Source organism: Suhomyces tanzawaensis (assembly GCF_001661415.1).
Source record: "Suhomyces tanzawaensis NRRL Y-17324 unplaced genomic scaffold CANTAscaffold_4, whole genome shotgun sequence".
Taxonomy (NCBI): Eukaryota; Fungi; Ascomycota; class Pichiomycetes; order Serinales; family Debaryomycetaceae; genus Suhomyces; species Suhomyces tanzawaensis.
Genome location: NW_017963639.1, coordinates 568431 through 586000, shown reverse-complemented (window position 1 = coordinate 586000; position 17570 = coordinate 568431). Strand labels below are relative to the sequence as shown.

At 44.1% G+C, this 17570-nt stretch overlaps 10 protein-coding genes across 10 annotated transcripts; 3 read left to right on the top strand and 7 right to left on the bottom strand.

The window, feature by feature from the left end:
* Positions 1 to 167: 167 nt before the first annotated feature.
* Positions 168 to 641, bottom strand: CANTADRAFT_21875 (signal recognition particle subunit; the record flags this gene model as incomplete). The annotated part of the gene is made up of 1 exon (XM_020206755.1): positions 168 to 641. The coding sequence occupies one exon, from the start codon at positions 639 to 641 to the stop codon at positions 168 to 170; it is 474 nt and encodes a 157-aa protein (XP_020064230.1).
* A 286-nt stretch (positions 642 to 927) lies between these two features.
* CANTADRAFT_51108 (uncharacterized protein) lies at positions 928 to 1476 on the bottom strand (the record flags this gene model as incomplete). Its single annotated transcript, XM_020209902.1, has 1 exon — positions 928 to 1476. The coding sequence occupies one exon, from the start codon at positions 1474 to 1476 to the stop codon at positions 928 to 930; it is 549 nt and encodes a 182-aa protein (XP_020064229.1).
* A 610-nt stretch (positions 1477 to 2086) lies between these two features.
* CANTADRAFT_51191 (uncharacterized protein) lies at positions 2087 to 2917 on the bottom strand (the record flags this gene model as incomplete). The annotated part of the gene is made up of 1 exon (XM_020209911.1): positions 2087 to 2917. One exon carries the CDS (start codon positions 2915 to 2917, stop codon positions 2087 to 2089), a length of 831 nt encoding a protein of 276 aa, XP_020064228.1.
* Positions 2918 to 3662: 745 nt separating this feature from the next.
* Positions 3663 to 4601, bottom strand: CANTADRAFT_6280 (uncharacterized protein; the record flags this gene model as incomplete). The annotated part of the gene is made up of 1 exon (XM_020210864.1): positions 3663 to 4601. One exon carries the CDS (start codon positions 4599 to 4601, stop codon positions 3663 to 3665), a length of 939 nt encoding a protein of 312 aa, XP_020064227.1.
* A 469-nt stretch (positions 4602 to 5070) lies between these two features.
* On the bottom strand, positions 5071 to 6054 carry CANTADRAFT_21871 (opsin family protein; the record flags this gene model as incomplete). Its single annotated transcript, XM_020206754.1, has 1 exon — positions 5071 to 6054. The coding sequence occupies one exon, from the start codon at positions 6052 to 6054 to the stop codon at positions 5071 to 5073; it is 984 nt and encodes a 327-aa protein (XP_020064226.1).
* A 686-nt stretch (positions 6055 to 6740) lies between these two features.
* On the bottom strand, positions 6741 to 7122 carry CANTADRAFT_50950 (uncharacterized protein; the record flags this gene model as incomplete). The annotated part of the gene is made up of 2 exons (XM_020209883.1): positions 6741 to 6979; positions 7095 to 7122. The coding sequence occupies 2 exons, from the start codon at positions 7120 to 7122 to the stop codon at positions 6741 to 6743; spliced, it is 267 nt and encodes an 88-aa protein (XP_020064225.1).
* A 1054-nt stretch (positions 7123 to 8176) lies between these two features.
* PHO91 (Pho91p) lies at positions 8177 to 10750 on the top strand (the record flags this gene model as incomplete). Its single annotated transcript, XM_020210863.1, has 1 exon — positions 8177 to 10750. The coding sequence occupies one exon, from the start codon at positions 8177 to 8179 to the stop codon at positions 10748 to 10750; it is 2574 nt and encodes an 857-aa protein (XP_020064224.1).
* A 608-nt stretch (positions 10751 to 11358) lies between these two features.
* CANTADRAFT_6276 (uncharacterized protein) lies at positions 11359 to 13572 on the top strand (the record flags this gene model as incomplete). Its single annotated transcript, XM_020210862.1, has 1 exon — positions 11359 to 13572. One exon carries the CDS (start codon positions 11359 to 11361, stop codon positions 13570 to 13572), a length of 2214 nt encoding a protein of 737 aa, XP_020064223.1.
* A 432-nt stretch (positions 13573 to 14004) lies between these two features.
* On the bottom strand, positions 14005 to 14919 carry CANTADRAFT_6275 (alpha/beta hydrolase family protein; the record flags this gene model as incomplete). The annotated part of the gene is made up of 1 exon (XM_020210861.1): positions 14005 to 14919. The coding sequence occupies one exon, from the start codon at positions 14917 to 14919 to the stop codon at positions 14005 to 14007; it is 915 nt and encodes a 304-aa protein (XP_020064222.1).
* A 945-nt stretch (positions 14920 to 15864) lies between these two features.
* Positions 15865 to 16306, top strand: CANTADRAFT_26150 (uncharacterized protein). The gene has a single exon (XM_020207665.1). It carries the CDS (start codon positions 16046 to 16048, stop codon positions 16202 to 16204), a length of 159 nt encoding a protein of 52 aa, XP_020064221.1. The 5' UTR covers positions 15865 to 16045; the 3' UTR covers positions 16205 to 16306.
* Positions 16307 to 17570: the final 1264 nt, after the last annotated feature.

The window sequence follows — 17570 nt, the reverse complement described above, 5'->3', positions numbered from 1 at the left end:
TATAGTAATGCGTATATTACAAAGAGACACAGTCTCCTTAGCGGATGTGAAGCACTCAGTAGGTCCTGATCCCTCTAGGTGGTAGGGACGGTGACTCTGGCAGTAGCATTGCCATGGCCAGAAGTGTTCTCGAACTGCTCCTGTCGTTTCGTTTGACCCTGCCGTGCTTACTTCTTGCCCTTCTTCTTCTTGCTCTTCTTCTTCGACGCAGATGGCTCCACCACTGGAGCCTTCTCCTTGACCTCTTCCTTAACAGGCTCCTCTTCTGGGACATCCTCAAACTTGGTGTTGCTCATTATGCTGGCCAATCCTACCTTATGTACGGTTTCTTCCTCCCCCTCGTTGGTCTTAGTCTGGGTTATCACATTGACTCCCTTGGGGCCGATGAATGTGAGGATTCTGGACAACTCCTTTATCTTGTAGGTGGTGTATTTGATGCATTTGCCCGAGCTGGGCTCGAACAACTTGGTGCTGACGGAATGAGTGGCCTTGTTAGACTTGGAGTCTTTGGACACCTTGCCTTGTTGCTGCTTCTTGTGGACGTTGGTGTATGTCACCGACAACGTGGTGGATGAAGGATATGCGGCCAACAACGCCGATGCCGACTCGATGAACGTATCGAGGCTCTTTACTCTGGGCATTCTGTGTGGTGGGGTTGGAAGTGTGGTTGGTGGTGGCTCTGAAAATTTTGTTGATAGGGTGTTTTTGCAGGTTGTGATCGGGGGAGTTACAGCTTACGACTAAACCTGCCAGAGGCACTTTTGGCACCGCTAGAACGGGGGCACGGAACGGCGTAGATTGGACTATGTACGATGCAGACAGTTTTGGGGAGGCACCTGAGCAGATGGGAGCTTTCTGGAGCGCAGTAGTGCAAGTTTCCACTGTTGAGCCAAAATCCACCGTTGGAGTCTCTTCTAACTGAGCAGCTCAGCGGTACTTGACGGCAGGACCCTTCTCTCTTCTGGCCTCCAACTTGGTCTGACGCTTGCTCTTGGTAGAGGCTGTTGGTTCTTCTTTAGTGTCTGCAGCTGCTGGAGCCTTGCTCTTCTTCAAAAACGGAGAAACGAACCCAAACACCTTGTAGCCTGCAAATGCGGGTATCACCGCGTACAAGTACCACACGTAGTTGGTGCCCAAAATCACCAACAAGACGTCGATGATCCAGGTCACGTAGATGGTGTCGAAAAAGTACTCGTAGAGTCCAGCACGGGTGATGTCGTCACCAGCACGAACCAATTTGGCACTGCGAGGATTGGCTGGATCGACAGCGTATGCTGGACGACCGCTTCTCTCTATCGAGTATTCCAACACCCACGCTGGAATCGAGAAGATCACATACGGCTTGTAGTTGGCAGGTCTTCTGAACAAGTACAAAATGAGGATGACGGCAGCGTTGACGGCCAACGAAAAGGTATGGAGCTGCTTCAACGCCTCTGTGTTGGTGGATGCCAACTTCTTGGTACTTTGAGAGGCCATTCTGGTAGTGGTGAAGATATCAGATGGTTTGGCCTGATCGTGGAGATTTGCAGGTTGGGATGGTAGTTTGTCGCTGTCTATCGTCGCGAGACAGCTCATGTCGCGACAGCCATGCGACATGTCTATGTACTATTACATCTGGCAAAAAAGGATAGCTAATCTACATAATGCTGATAGTAATGATACAGACGATTTTGTTGCATTATATGTAGCAAGAAAATTACAAAGCTACTAATAAAATTACTGGACTGGTGAATAATATTAATTTGTCATTAACATCAGTGCACCCTGAACTCATTTCCTAGCCTAGGTGATAAATCTTTTACTCATTAGAAGCAGTAGTAGAGCTTTGCTACCTAATATAGGTAAAGTCAAATAAATTCACATATTACATGTACCAGGCAGATTGATTTATGAATTAGGGTGGTTGGCCTAAAAGAAAGCTGTCTCTGACAGGTGCTACAAGCGCTTGTCTTGCTTTAATTAGTGATAAGAAATAATACTGGCTCGGTGTGGCTTGCTATAACACAGATCTATAAATTAACAAATACACGAATACGCCTCTCTGGCACAAGAATGAGCCATTGGCTGCTCGGTAGACGCCTGGACGCTAGTTCTTCTTGATCTCCTCCTTGGGCACCTTGATGGGCGCCAAGAACCGGAGCGCATCCTGTTTGAGCTTGGTGTACACGGCCACAAGTCTCTGGTCATTGAGTCCAAAGACGAAGGCGTTGATTCTGGCGTCGAACTGGTCCACCACCGCCTTGGTGTAGGGGTTGGCGTCGTATCTGAACTTGACAAACACCAAAACCACCCCGAAAACCACCACCTTGGTGGCAAAGTACACCACTTGTCTGGACCACAACAACTGGAAGAGGAACGCTGGAATCAACTGGAAACCTGACAACACTGCGAGAATGACCTCGGCGTTGGCTGCGAGCACCAACGCCTGCTGGTTGAACTTCAACGTGAAGTTGTTGATCTGGGTGTTGATTTGCTGCTGAGCAGCAATGCTGGGCACCAACACCGCCAACAAGTTGTTCTGGAAGTAGGTCAAGATGTGGAACACCGCAAAGATGATGAACAGGTACAAGCTGCCTGCGATGACCCCGATCTTGAAGCTGGCAACGTAGAACGTAAGTGCCAACACGAAGTAGTGGACATTCTCATCTCTGGCCAAGCGCGTCAACGACACGCTGGAAAGCGACAACCTCTTGAAGTAGATCTGCTTGATCACAATCACGTAGGTGATCAAGATCGACAACAACGTGAATCGGTAATGTTTCAACGACGCTGAGGGCCAGATGAACAGAACCGCCTGGATGCCAAAGTTGATGAACGCCAACACGTGGCCCAAGAACCAGTAGAACTGCTGGGTCTTGGCCAAAGCAATGAGCTGCTGCGACACGGGCCTGGGTCTGAGGCTGGATGGAGGTGCCATTGGGGGATTGGTTGTGGATTAGTAGTGGCCACATTTTGAGATCGGTGGAAAAGGGGAAGATAGCACGCGCACGATCGCAACCGATAAGCTGGAAGCGGATGGAAGCGGGAAGAAGGTATAAGTCTGGCACGAGGCAGAAGTGGGAGAGTGTAGAGGTCCTGAGGCTCTGTGGAGTCGGGCTTGTGGCTTCCTGTTGCGTAACCAGAAAAGAGCATGGATCTTGTGAGTGTTAATAGGTGGTTCCAGCATCGCGAGCCACGGTTTGCAAATGGTCTGGAGGTGTGCATCCCATAGTGTTTTACGAAATTATCCCTGAAGAGAACAGGTCAGAATTGACCTAAAATTCTGAAGCTCGATTTGTGGGGTTTTTTATTTAATAAGCATCATAATATGATTTTCAGTGGTTACTAACGGTCATAATTAAAATCAGAGTGACAACCACGCAGTATCGTGGTGGGGCACGTAAGGTAAGCTGGTTAAGAGTAGTGCGATAGTAATTAGGTCTAAATTTACTTCTGACTCACATGTGTATTAATCTCCATTCAGAATCACATTCTCATTTTTATTCATCTTATGAAGGCAATCCCTGACGGTATATTTGTAGCCGCTAGTTTGAAAGTATTAGCATCCTTTCTTATTTCTAATTTTCTCAATTACAACTAGTGAAACCTGTACCGGGTTCTACCAGATTCCTGGCGCCCTCGCGCCCCTGTAAGAATACGATACTTCTGTTCTTCCCATGGTTCTAATTATATGCCAATGTGCTACCAATCCAGCTGATTCTGGAACAAATGGCTCTTAGTGGCTGTTTGAAAACCTCAAGGCCAGAACTTGCCTCATTCCTAGCATCTCTTTCTTCACCTACATCATCAAATATTTTCGTGTAAAGCTGGTACTGAACTGAAGAAAATTCATTTCCAAGTTTGAGCTGGCACATTCTTTGCAGGAGTGCTTGCTGGAATGTTCCTAGGTCCTTCAAAGGAAGCTGGCTCAAGAATACCTTTCGCTCTCTTCTATCCAATTCTAACATGTTGTTCTTGACTCCACGAAAATGAACAGTGAACGTTTCAAAATGGTCGACATGAAGTCTATTCAAATTCGTTGAGCCGGGACAAACTTGAGCACTTGCTAAAGAAGGATTTTCTAAGTTTCTTACTGGTCCATACTCCCCATTACAGTATGTATCCTTAGTCATCTTACCCAAACTGTCAATCAATTGAATCCTGTTATATTTTTTGAGGTTTGTATCATTCCGCGAGGGATAGAACAATGGGCTTGGGTTGTACTTATACTTACTTTTTAAACAGTCTTCTACTTCTGAAGTAATCTGCAATAGGTATTCATTTTTGGTACCAGATGACCGTCCCATTTCCGAGACGTGCTGTAACTTTCCCAAAAATTCTTCTATTTCCAAGTAAGCTTGCTCATTCGAAAGTAATTTATCCCCGGTATCACTGAATTCTTTCGGCAAAGCACTTTCTGCTCCCAGAAGAAGTCTATTCTCTGAGATATTGAATATGAATTGCTTGGAGTGCTTGGAGTCATTCCCATACTCTACTTTTAAAAACTCTTCCATGAACGATAAAATATTGCATCCGGGAACCTGCTTCGGCTTCGTACTCGCCGTATAACCTTTCTGGGTGCTGGTTTCGTCTTCACCGTCATCGAATAGAATGTTCCTCATCCTGCTGAATCTTTGTGACCAAGCACTAAGATTTTGTTTTGCAATTTTCCGTGAGAATACTTTCAACAAAACTATACAAAAAATTGCTTCTTTTAATGAAAAATTTTTACTAATAAAGGTAAAACATTGAGAACACCCACAGTAACCATAATTGATAAATCGCAAGTAGTGGGGTTTGGCGAATATCAATACTCTTAAGTATCGAAGTTTGGTAATTCACACAAAAGCGGCTTTTGCACCCAGACACAAAACCGTGGCTGCGAAAACGAATTAGCAAAATGCGAAGTCCTTAGTGGCATTAATAGTAGTTATTAACCACCAGCGAATTCTGACTACAACAATAGTAAATTAAACATTAGTAAGATTAGTAAATAGACATTCAGTAATTAGCAGTTCGTGATTCGCAGTAAAACAACCTTGTTATATAAATATAAGAGGTATCATTAGTAAGACGGCTGTACTGTCCAACTCAAACAGTAACCTCGGTATTAGCCTCAGTTTGGTTGACGTTTGCAGGAACAGCAGTGTCTCCACTGTGTCTTGGGGTTTCTCCAATAGACTTTTCAGCGTCAGTGGAGTCCTGCTTGAGCTTGAAGTGAGTCAACTTGGAGAAGAATTCTTCATCAACCGAAGCCACATTGATCCAGGTCAACGCAGTTGGAATCACGGCAAAGGTAATCAAGTCTAAAATACCGTAGAAAACGGCCTCACTATCTGGTTGGATGACGTTACCACCCTCAGACAAACCCCAGTTGATTGGGTACAAGATCCAAACCACAAATTGGAAAATGATGAGTAAGTGGGACACACTGGTCACTCTTCTGAGACCAGAAGAGGCACTGATGTTAGTTCCAATCAAGAAAATAGTAAACAACAAGGAGATAGCAGAAAAGGTGAAGAAACCCCATTTGTAGGTGGATTCGATTAAGGAACCAATTAACAATCCCAACACGAATACTTCGGTGAACAAGAACTTGGTGATCAAACCTTGGAACAAAGTGATGGCCTTGGTCAAGAAATCAGAAGAGGCGTTGGTGTATTCCAAGGTGTGGGTGGAGATTTCAAAGATGGTCAACACAAATGGCCAACTCAAGAACCAGCCGATGTACTTGGCATAGAAGATTTGTCTGACATCAAGACCACGGGAAGTGGTTACGTGGTTGAACTCGGTGGGGACTCCGGCGTAGCCCAAGTTAGAAGCGTACGAGAAGTAGGCAAAGGCCATGACCGAACTGATGAAAAGTGGGTAGATAAGAAGAGTCTTCTTCAACCCGTTGGTCTTTGCGTTGGTGAGACCATAGAGGAAGGCATTGACAATGGAAAGAACCGCAAAAATAGCAAACACTGCCCACAACCAGTCAGAACCGTGGTTGGTGAGGTGAATATCGATAGAAGGACTGGGCCTGTTGACTTCTAAGACGTTATTACGAGCAACTATTCCTGTGAAGGGCATGGTGAGAAATATTGAATTATTTGGTGATGAGAGAATGCTGAAGGATGGCCATTCTCCCCGCTTATATAGTCCAGTCTGGGGAGAATGGTGGTTTGACGAAAGGGCCTATAGTTTCGCACCCGTGCTCTGGCACACTGGGAGCACCCGAATTGTCCGAATTCGACATACGATCATGACCGGAACCGATTACGGATAACAATCACCATCGATCGTCCGAGCGACCCGGGTCGCCAGGTGGACCCATGTTCACAGCAACACAGACGAGGGAATTGTGGCCCAACCCCGTTAACAAAAACCTTCGGTGTGACCCCAAAATCACACGGCTAGGAGGCTTCCAATAGAAGGCTTTAGCCACCGCATCCCCACAGGCCAAAAACCCCTCAGGCCACTGGCAGAGGACTAGACCCAGCTGGCTCGGTGCTCGGGACTCGGCTCTAGGGCCGGCTCCGGCAACTGGCAGTGGTGTTGTTCTGGATCGCCCCACCCCAGCAGGAGAATGGCGGTAAGGCGTGGGGGTGCATGGTGCCTATTGGGTCATCCTGGCTACGGCTACTGTGACATATGGTACGGCTGAATCGGGTGATCAACGGTTGCGGAAAGAACGGGATGTATTATCGACATACCTGCAGGACGGCGTCAGCCGTTGTTTTGGTGCTGCCACCAGGCAACTGTCAGCCCCTGCGGGGCTAGCCTATGGCCACTGGCTGGCCGGCCTTCATGCGCTCAAGCACATTATGGTCGATGTCGCCTGACGTGCCACAGATCAGACACTTTATCCTCTTGGAGAAGTAGAACGGAAGCACGGGAATGAAGAACAAGGTGACACAGTTGATGGTGCGGAACGCGTAGGCTGCCTGGTTGTGGCAGTGGCCACAGTAGCAGGCGATGTGGCCGACTTCCGGCAACTGTTTGTTGAACTCCTTGACTGTGGTGGTTAGTAGGGCCTGGTGACGTGGCGCTGAGCCTGGCTGGCCAATTGGCGGACTCCACGCTGGCTGGTCGAGGTCACGCTGCGATTGCTCTCCACCAGCAATACATACATCCAATGAGAAAGAAGCAGAAGTCCATGGTGGGTGTGGTGGTAGTGCTTGGCGACTTGTGGAGACGAAGAAGAAGTGGCCAGTGTTCCCCAGCTATTGTTGCTTGGGTGTGTCACGACCCCGGAAGTCGCGGGGTGAGTTCCGGCTGTCACAGCCCACCACTCTGAAACATCAGATGGTGCAGTTGGATAGGCGACGTACGGTGACTGGCGGACAGAGGACTTGCTGACAGGTGACTATGCGGCTGACGGGTCGGATGGGACGGGTCGTGTGAATAAGTGGTGCTCAATTATTGTATTTTCATATAATTGTAATGGGCTGAAAAGTTGCCGTAATTGGAATATCACGGCAGGCTGGAATGCGGACAGAGGAGGTAACAAGGTTGCTTATGTGATGTGTATAATGAGTAAAGTGCACTGTGGATTATGCCCAGTGAAGTGCACTGTGGATTATTCCCAGTGATGTATTGCGTACATGGGTACCCCAAAATAGTATTACTGTTAGTTATCCTAGTATTATTATGGAAATTGCCTAGTGAAGCACCACCATCGATTTTGATCCTAGTGAATTATTTACACAAATATTAACCCGAGATTGTATGGGACCCAGTGAAAGATTGCAATATTACCGTGCAGTATTGCTTACAACCATTTGACCAGTTGACCGAGATTGAGTGTTGCCCCAGCGAAATATTTCGTATAGGTGCGTTGCCCAGTGAAATATGGATTTTTGCCCCGATAGTGCAATACGTCACCCGATTGCATACATGTCAGTATGTGTCTATTATGTGTACGTTATCTCATCCGTAGTTCCCATCACCTGATACTCCGCACGTGCCCACGCGATAAGGCGTGTGGTCGTGTCCCGCCTCAGCCAAAATCCTTCTCTACATTGTCCGAACATCCTTTTTAGACAAGTGCTACGACCTAATTAAAGTTCGTTGGTCTTCGCTCAGTTTGGTGCTAGTTGAACAGCTCGACATTCCACGGGTGCCCTCATAAAGCCGTACGCCCTTTGCCTCCGCGTCAGCTAAGAAATCTCCCGAATCATACCCATCCGTTCCAAATAATCTCACAACCACAATGAAGTTCTCCCATTCGTTGCAGTTCAACGCCGTCCCCGAATGGACCTCCAAGTACATCGCATATACCACGCTCAAGAAGTTAATCTACTCGCTTCAGCGGGAAAACTTGAGGCAGCAGCTGAAAGACCGCAGAACCGATGATGAGGACATGGAAGCTGCCCATCTTATCTCCAACGAGTACTCGTCGATCTCGCAGGGCAGCTCATCGGGTGCATCCACATCGATGGTATTCCTTGCTGCGTTGGATGCCGAGTTGAAGAAAATTGACGAGTTCTACCAGACCCAGGAAGCCTACGTGTACCAGACTATGGATGACTTGATAATAGACATAGAAAACTTTGAGAAGGAGTTGGGTGGCTCGTCGTACCTTTCGGGAAGAAAAGACTCAGAAATTAATCTGTTCACGTTGGACGCAAACGAGACTAGCCACAGTGCCGGTGGATACGTCTCCAACACCACCGACTTCGACACTCAAGCAGAAGACTTTGACAACGATGACGACGATGAAGAGGAGCCATACCACGGCGAGCCTGGTGCAGAGTATGACCAGGCTGCTCGTGGCAGAAGCAAGAGCTTGGAATTGGCCAACAGCAAGTCAATAGACACCTACCTCAAGTCCCCCAAATCTCCTCGTTTGTGGAACTCGTTGAACAACGCTTCCGATGGCAATACTCTTCCTCCACAGTTGGTACTCTTGTCGGAAAATAGAGTGATTTTGAGAAAAAGAGTCATTGGATTATTTACCACCCTTTCCGAGTTAAAGTCGTACATCGAGTTGAATCAAACTGGTTTTAAGAAGGCGTTGAAGAAATTCGACAAGTCTTTAAACACCAACTTGAAGGACGACTACTTGAACAAATTGCCCCTTGAGACCTATATCTTCCGTGAAGGCACCATGGCTACCTTGAAAGATCATATTGATTCACTTATCAAGTTGTATGCTTTGATCTGTAACCACGGACAAGATTTGGAGACTGCCAAGGCTGAATTATCCATTCATTTGAGAGAACATGTGGTCTGGGAAAGAAACACTGTTTGGAGAGATATGATTGGTTTGGAGCGTAAGACCTACGCTGCTAACTCCAAGTTAATGAGTGGGGGAGATCGTCTCTCGGGTGATAAAGGCGATCGTAAATCGGGTGATGGCAAACTAAAGTCAACTTTCAACCTCTCGTTGAGAAACCCGGCCATTTTGAAGTTAATTCTGATTTTCACAGTGACTTTATTATTGTTACTGTTCTCTCCGTTCGAAGACGAGGCCCAAAACCACTGCTTTGCTTTGGTGATCTGTGCATCGTTATTGTGGGCTACAGAAACGATTCCATTGTTCGTCACCTCATTGCTCATTCCATTACTTATCGTTGTTCTTGGAGTCGTTAAAAATCCAGACGGCACCCTCATGAATGCTGAAGACAGCTCCAAATTCATCTTGTCAACCATGTGGAACTCGGTTATTCTTTTGTTGTTGGGTGGTTTCACCTTGGCTGCTGCGTTGTCGAAGTACCACATCGCAAAGTTAATTTCTACCTGGATCTTGTCGAAAGCTGGAACGAACCCACTGGTGGTCCTTCTTACCGTCATGTCCGTTGCGTTGTTTGCATCGATGTGGGTCTCCAACGTCGCCGCACCTGTCCTTTGTTTCTCTATCATCCAACCATTGTTGCGTACCTTGCCAAAGGGATCTCGTTTCATCAATGCTCTTATTTTGGGTATCGCATTAGCATCCAATATAGGAGGTATGGCCTCGCCCATCGCGCTGCCTCAAAACATGATCGCTATCGGCGCAATGGATCCCCAACCATCATGGGGCCAATGGTTTGTGATTGCCATTCCTGTGTGCATTTTGCTGTTAGTCTTGATCTGGGGCTTTTTGTTGTTAACCTTCAATACCCTGAACACCCAGCTTGTTGCAATCCGTACCATTGACGATAAATTTTCTGGCATCCAGTGGTATATTGTCGGTGTTTCTGGGGGTACTATTTTCTTATGGTGTATTGCATCCAGATTACTGGGTATATTTGGTGAAATGGGTATCATTGCATTAATTCCTGTGATTCTCTTCTTTGGACCGGGTTTATTGACAACTGAGGATTTCAACAATTATCCATGGAACATCGTCGTTTTGGCTATGGGGGGTACAGCCTTGGGCAAAGCAGTTGCTCTGCTGGGCTTATTAGCTACCATAGCCACCACTATCCAAGAGCAAGTTGAAGACTTTTCCTTGTTTGGAGTTACACTTACATTTGGTCTTTTGATCTTGATCATGGCCACCTTTGTCTCGCACACCGTTGCTGCTCTTATCATTATCCCCTTGGTGGCTGAAATTGGTAACCACATGCCTGACCCTCATCCACGCTTGTTGATCATGGCCAGTGCATTGCTCTGTTCTGCAGCCATGGGTTTGCCTACCTCTGGATTTCCAAATGTCACCGCTATTTGCATGACCGATGAGTTCGGCAAACCATACTTGACCGTTGGCACCTTCATTACTAGAGGTGTTCCTAGTTCGATTATTGCATATGCCATTATTGTATCCGTTGGATACGCAACCATGAGGTTGATTAATTTTTAGAGAGCTGTGAAATGGTACAATTTTGCAATCTCAACAGCATTTTCATTTTCAGTGCTTAATATATATCCTTTAGACTCGTGTAGGTATGGGACAATTTTCTGAATTCCTCGACAATACTTCGAAAGAGTTCACGATATTTTGTTCTGGTTTTTAAAGGAGTGCAATTATGCCATCAAGCAATTTAATGTTGAAAATGAATTATAAATCAGGTGAAAAATCGAATGAGCAATTGCTAACTGTATATTGCACCAATTAGACACAGAAATTAATTGCTGAGTGATAAAAGTACATATGTGTCTCAAAAAAAAGTCTTTTGTACCATTTTTTCACTCAGTATCTTTCTGACATATATCAGCAAGAGACAGAGGATGAATTGCTATTTCTTACATTATTGAAGGGGCAAATGTATACTGCTGTATTGTAATTACGTTTTCTATAAGGCTACTTGTATCTGTACTCCTATCTATTGGAGCAGTCCTCTCGATGGCTTTGTGGTCGGGTAAGCCAGATAATTAGGTAATCCTTCCGTGATTGCTTACGTAAAGCACGACGGGAATACCGGAGGTGAGCCCCACCAATATTTGCAGTTATTTGGCTGCTACAACGCCATGTCATTGCCATCGGTGACCAAACCAGGTCCCAGGAAGACCCGGGCCAAGATTCCCTACTCGTGCACCATATGCCGAAAGCGGAAAATCAAATGTGACAAGCAAAAGCCTCACTGTGGCCACTGTGTTTCTAACCAGGTTACACATCTATGCCATTACGAGACCCAACCATGGACCAAGATTCCCCCGGGAGCTCAGTTACTTAACAAATCTGAAAAGAGCGAGCTAGAAAGGTTGAAGTTGACTGTACTTTCTTTGGAAGCTACTATTCGTGAAAAGGACTCAACAATACTGAAACTAGAGTCACTGGGACCTCTTATCACGCCAGCTTCGTCTACAGACGGAGGAGTGGTACAGTCACTATCGGCCAAAATTCACTTTGATGCGGATTTAAAGTATACTACAGTAAAGGATTCAAAGATTCTTCAATTCGGCCCAACTTCTTACATGTTTCTCCTCTTGAATAATTCCGCTTCCGTGGTGGTATTCAACGACTACTTACAAAGCCAAGCCTCCAAGTTCAACAATACAAAGATATCTTTAGAAAATCAGCTTTCTTTACCAGACAACGAATTGGAGATTCCCTTACTGAACTCCATTAGGAAACAAGGGATACAAGTGGAACCTCCTATTTTACCTTCCCTACCAATTATCAAGCTTTTAGTCTACAGGTTCTTTGAAGTATGTTATCCATTCGTTCCATTTGTGGATGAAAAGAATTTTATGAATGAAATAAGTGCAATCTTCAGGTCAAAAAGCAGCTTGGATGCCAGTGATATACGTGACAAAAGGTTCTTTGTTGCCATTTTATTGATCATACTCCGCTTTGCATTTTTGACTGTGCCATTTCAGTCATACTATGATAAAGCATTATTTGGGCAAGAATACGATATGGTCCATCAAATAATTTCCTCCGGTACTAACATTCCCTCAACATTCGTTGAATATGCCAAACAGCTATTGATAACTCCCGAAATTATCCAGCGGCTTACATTTAGGAATTTCCAGGCATTACTTTTGTTATTGATGTATCGAATATATTGTCCAGAAGATGACGACTCAAAGGTTGATATCCCTGTGTTACTTTCTACTACAATTGAAATGAGCAGAAATCTATCACTAAATATTGATCCAACAAACCTAGACCAGATAACATATTCAAATGATGATATTCAACTATGGAGAAAGACGTGGGCGATATTATTACATTTTGATTCTTCCCGAGCCTTCAGCCTGGGTATGTCCTTATTAGTACAGGATGAGGAGATTAAAACTAAATCTCCATTCGATGAACTACAAAGTGACATTTTTTGGCTCTCAAATTCAGATTATAAATTAAGACATAGCTTTGAGACCATGATGGAATGCACTAATATCTTGAGAAAAACGGGAATATTGCTACGAAATCGAGAGAGAGGAGTGGAAACTTTTGAGATTGACAAGTTGATCCTAGATTTTCATCGCATCCTTGTTGCTATCCAGTCTTATTCACAAAAACAGCGTATTTCTCAAGGTGCTATAAGGGATCCTCATTTAGCTCAAAACTATATGCTACAAATGAGTGTGTTGGAGAACTTGTTTGTTCTCAATTTCATGGTGTATATTACAATCGATCATGATTTAAGGTTCAAATATTTGTGTCAGGCTGTGGAGCTAGGATTTATAATTTTCAAGGAGAGTTTTACATTTGCTGAAAATCCAGGATCTATTATTTCTCCAAGCTTTGAAAATCTAATTGCTCCAAAGATGTGGACTCCAGTAAGAACAGTAATTGTTGCGTTGAGTGGAGTACTTAATCAGGCTTTAAAAGGTGAGTTATCTATCATCCATGTATGTAAAAATTTCAACAAATCGGAAGAGAATAAGGTGGTAAATTGGTTCATTGTTAAAGGGGACGAAGCAAGAACACTTGAAAAAATTCTACAAAAATTTGAAGAGTTGTATCAGTTAACAAAAAAGTTATCAGTGAAGTTTTTCCACTGCTATCGGTTGTGCTACACATTGAAGATCGTCTTAGACTATTTCAGAAAGAACTATCGGCCTGCTTTTGAGGACACGGACTTGGATAACCTGAGCTTAGCACCCAGAACCCTAAATAGAATGGAAAATTACTGGAGTGATGAAAAGCAAGCCCATGAATTAAATTATGATTTTGAACAGTTTTTGAACGACTTGAACTTTGACTTGGACCCAATCATGAACTTTGAGATATGAAATCAGAGTATTTTGACTTCCTTGTGAAATACTTCATATAGCGAATCCAGTTCATATCCTCTTAGTTTTCTGAAAAGACTGTATTGCCCAAGAAATTGTTAATTTGGATAGAAAATATCCTAAACTTATAAGTTAGATAAATAACTCATGAACTCTGACTAATTATTATGAGCAAATTATAACAAGAACTTTTCAAAACATAGAGACTAGGACCAATTCATGTCAGCGTGCAGAAATATGATGCCCCATCGTATTTATAAATTTTCTGTTAGCCGCAACTGTGCCATTAGGCTAAGGGGTATTGTACTTATCGCTATTCTGGCCCATATTTTAATGCCCATGGGGTAAGAACTGTCTAAAAAACATCTTTTACTACTCTATTCTCATGTTATACTTCACTTCAGCTACATTATTTAGAATTTACAAAAGTCCTTAGGCATATTTATCGAACCATTCGAGCATGTGTTGTGGGTTTTCTGACAAGAAGTTGTAACCCTGAAACCTTTGGTCAGCACCCTCAATGAAGTAAAACTCCTTCTCCTTGCTGCTGAACCTGCTAAAAATTTCTTGAGTGTCCGAAATCTCAGTTAGTGGGTCATTGCGGACCTGGAAAACCTTGGTAGGAACTTTAACCGATTTCGCATATTCTAGAGGGGAGAGTTCATCAACTTTGAAGCCAGAGGTCTCCAAGAGGGTTTCTTCAAACACCTCTACAGCCTCATTCTTGGAGACATTGGCTGTTTCTGCGGCCTTCTGAACAAATGCTCTGGTTGAAATCGGTTGGACGGCAATCATAGACCTGATTTCCTCGAAAAATTCCGGATGCTTGTGCATTGCCACAATAGTGGAGTTGGCTCCCAAACAAATACTCAACAACGACTTTTCCATATTTTTGGTATCTTCTCGAGAATTGGCATAGATCAATGATCCGATAACATCTCTGTATTCCAAAATTCCGATACCAACAGTGCGGCCGTTTCCGTCAGCACTGAGACCGTGATTTCTTAAATCGTAACACAACACATTGTAGCCTGCATCATGCAAGGCCTTGTATTGAGGTAGGAAATTGACCTCGAAACCTCCAAAACTGTTGTAGGGCTTCAAGTGGCCAGCGTATCCGTAACGATTACCTGGCATAAAGTGGTTGCAAATTACCAACTTGTTCGACTTAGCAGGAATGAACCATCCCTCGAGACGAACCCCGTCATAAGAAGGGAAAAACACATCTTCAAATTTTAACCCATACTCATCTGGGCGGCGTAAAATTGGGGTTCTTAAACCCTTAGCAAAGAAAGCTGCCAGTTCCTGGAAGCCAGTTTTTTGTTGTTCGGTTAAGGTAGACGACATGGTTGAGTAGATTAATTTAGTTTGTTTAGATAATGTGGATCAATTGAGAGAGAAAGTGATGCTTATATACTTTTCAGACCCTGCCTACAACCAGGGTGGATTCAGTTCAATAGGGTTTATCGGAACTGTGCACTCGAGGCAATACCGCAAATACCGGAGGAATGCTCGCTAGGCATGCAATCTTAGCCCTCTAAAATTAAGTTCTCCGCGAATACCGGAGAATCCTGGGCGGGAATACCGGAGATGAACTCAAGAACATCCATACATCAATAGACTGGCGATACATCCGACACAAATGCGTTCTCTTGGAGAGCAACCTACTGAACTTAGTAATTACTAGACCTCTAGTTGGTATACTGACAGGTGATTGGTAGCCGGAATTCTTCTAATAGCTCATGGTAAGTTCAAGCGAGTCTTGACACAACAAAGTATTCATAGAATGAAATATAATAAGGTGCGTATCGGATCCAGGAGACCCCACAAAATGTCTATTTGGAAAACAAGCTGTTTCCAGTTGGATGTTACTGTAGTATTACTGATTTTTTTTTTAGTTCGATCTATAACGATAAACTCCATCTCGAATAGTTTGGTGGGCTTTTTGAATTTTTATGAGAAAAAGAAGATTTTGCAATTTTACTGGTCAGATGTAAAAATACGAAGCAGATGAAATTCATTGAAATAGAAGTATGGACAATGTCTAGTTGAAAGACTTATTCAGTATTACTCTTGTTGTAAGTACATATGTTGGGTTGGAGACATCTTTTCATTTCTAATTTTACTTTCGACTTCAGCACTTGGGCCCAATTATTGAAGGAGCCAAATCGCGACGTACAAGGCTCTAAAACCTGTTTTTTCTCGACGAGGATCAAAATCCGAATGATTTGGCTCGTCCTTGAACGACTATGGTGGTTTTCGGAAATCATTCTATGATTCAAAAAGAAAAATCGGGGAATCATTTAGAGAACTGTTTTGCAAACTGAAGGCTAACTACACCGGAAATACTGGCATGTGCGCATATGAGGCTCAACTAAGTTACCCCGAAGCTGCTGTTGCTCAAGGAGTTCTTCTCATACTACTTTATCGCGTTTGGCTTCCTTTTCCACTTTTTCGGAGTTCGAAGCTGAAAATGGGTTTGGTCACAAATAGTCGACCCACAAAAGGGATGACATTTGATTCTCCCCAATGTAAGACAAATTGCAATCAAAAGGTCAGGATGAAAGCAGGCAAGTGCTTAAATATATTTTATGGCAATTTGGAAGCAGTTAAGAATGTGTTCCATTGTTAGGGACCAGTTAATAACGCAGTGAGCACATACTTACTAGGACTTTCCTAACAAAGTACACTCCCCAAGTCTCAATGAGTAAGGATCCAAAGTTCTTAGAAGTAAGGGCCCACTTTTAATCATTTGGCCCAATTCTGACACATCCAAGGAACCGAGACAAGCGGGCGAAGAGAAAACAGCACCAGCCCGGTCACGTTCGCTTGTGTCTGTTTTGGGGTTGGCACACAAAATTAGCCCCAACCCAATCCCGTGCCAGTACCTTGGAACAAAAGATTGCCTGGTGAGATGACTCTGTAGTAGACCTCCTCTGCAATTCGGTTGGAAATCGGGACTCCATTTATAAAATGTTTGGATTCGCTCCCAATCCCGTTCAAACGGGCCCAACGAAAGCCGAACTTGGTCCTTATAGTAGATTTCGGGTATGAAAACCAAACTGGACAAAGACCAATGGATCGGTTTGTGAAATTATCAGTTCTGGAATGTAGGGAAAACCTTTGTCCACAGCCTTTCCGTCTAAATAGCAGCACCCTACATAAGTCTGCATTAAAATACACTACAAAGGTGTGACCACTAGCATACCAAGTTGGCACATTTATTTCGAAAATCCAGACTTCAAATGGGTCAAGAAATCAAGATTTTCTGTTCATTGTCAAAAGCATTCCCACGTTCGACACACTGCATCAGAACTACTGGCACGCCAAACACAAAAACGGCATCGGTACATAGAACAATAGGACTAAAATAAGCGACGAACTAAGAGACAAGTGTCAATTCCACTACTTGTAACGACTAAGATAATTTGTTGGATCAAGCGGATCTGGTGCTGACATTTAACCCCACCATTTATTGCTTTGCGTTCTTGTATATCGTGGCGATGCTCAGTCAGTTTGCGGGTCTAGAATGGGTCGAAGGAACAAATGTGGCTACTGCCAACAAATTAGTAGCAACGGCGATTTAATAATGGATACGAGACTCACAGGAACACTAAGGAGGGGACCAATTGCAAGTGGGGCCATTTTATTTTACTGTATGGAGACGAAGTGATGTTTCAACTCTTTTAATAACAGTTGTTTCAATCGCAGAATTACCCAACACACCACTGGCGAATTGAACTATTCTCCGGCTCGCTGTTGTCTCCATTCTCCTTGGGATAAATTTACTGGCAGGGTTTGGGTGCAAAACGACGGCCCAGCTGGATGGATTAATTGCACACCATTAATTGCACACCACTAGTATTCTTGATGCTATTTTTTGTACTTGTAGCCAATCATTTGTACAACCTATAACCAAGCGTTCTACAAACTGCCCACGTCCGTTTTAGTAGAATAGCTTTCCTAGACACTATTCCTATCTGATACAGCCGTTTCGG

Bases quoted from the DNA above. Each gene is read 5' to 3' on its own strand.
- CANTADRAFT_26150 (XM_020207665.1), top strand. From the start codon at position 16,046: ATGGGTTTGGTCACAAATAGTCGACCCACAAAAGGGATGACATTTGAT.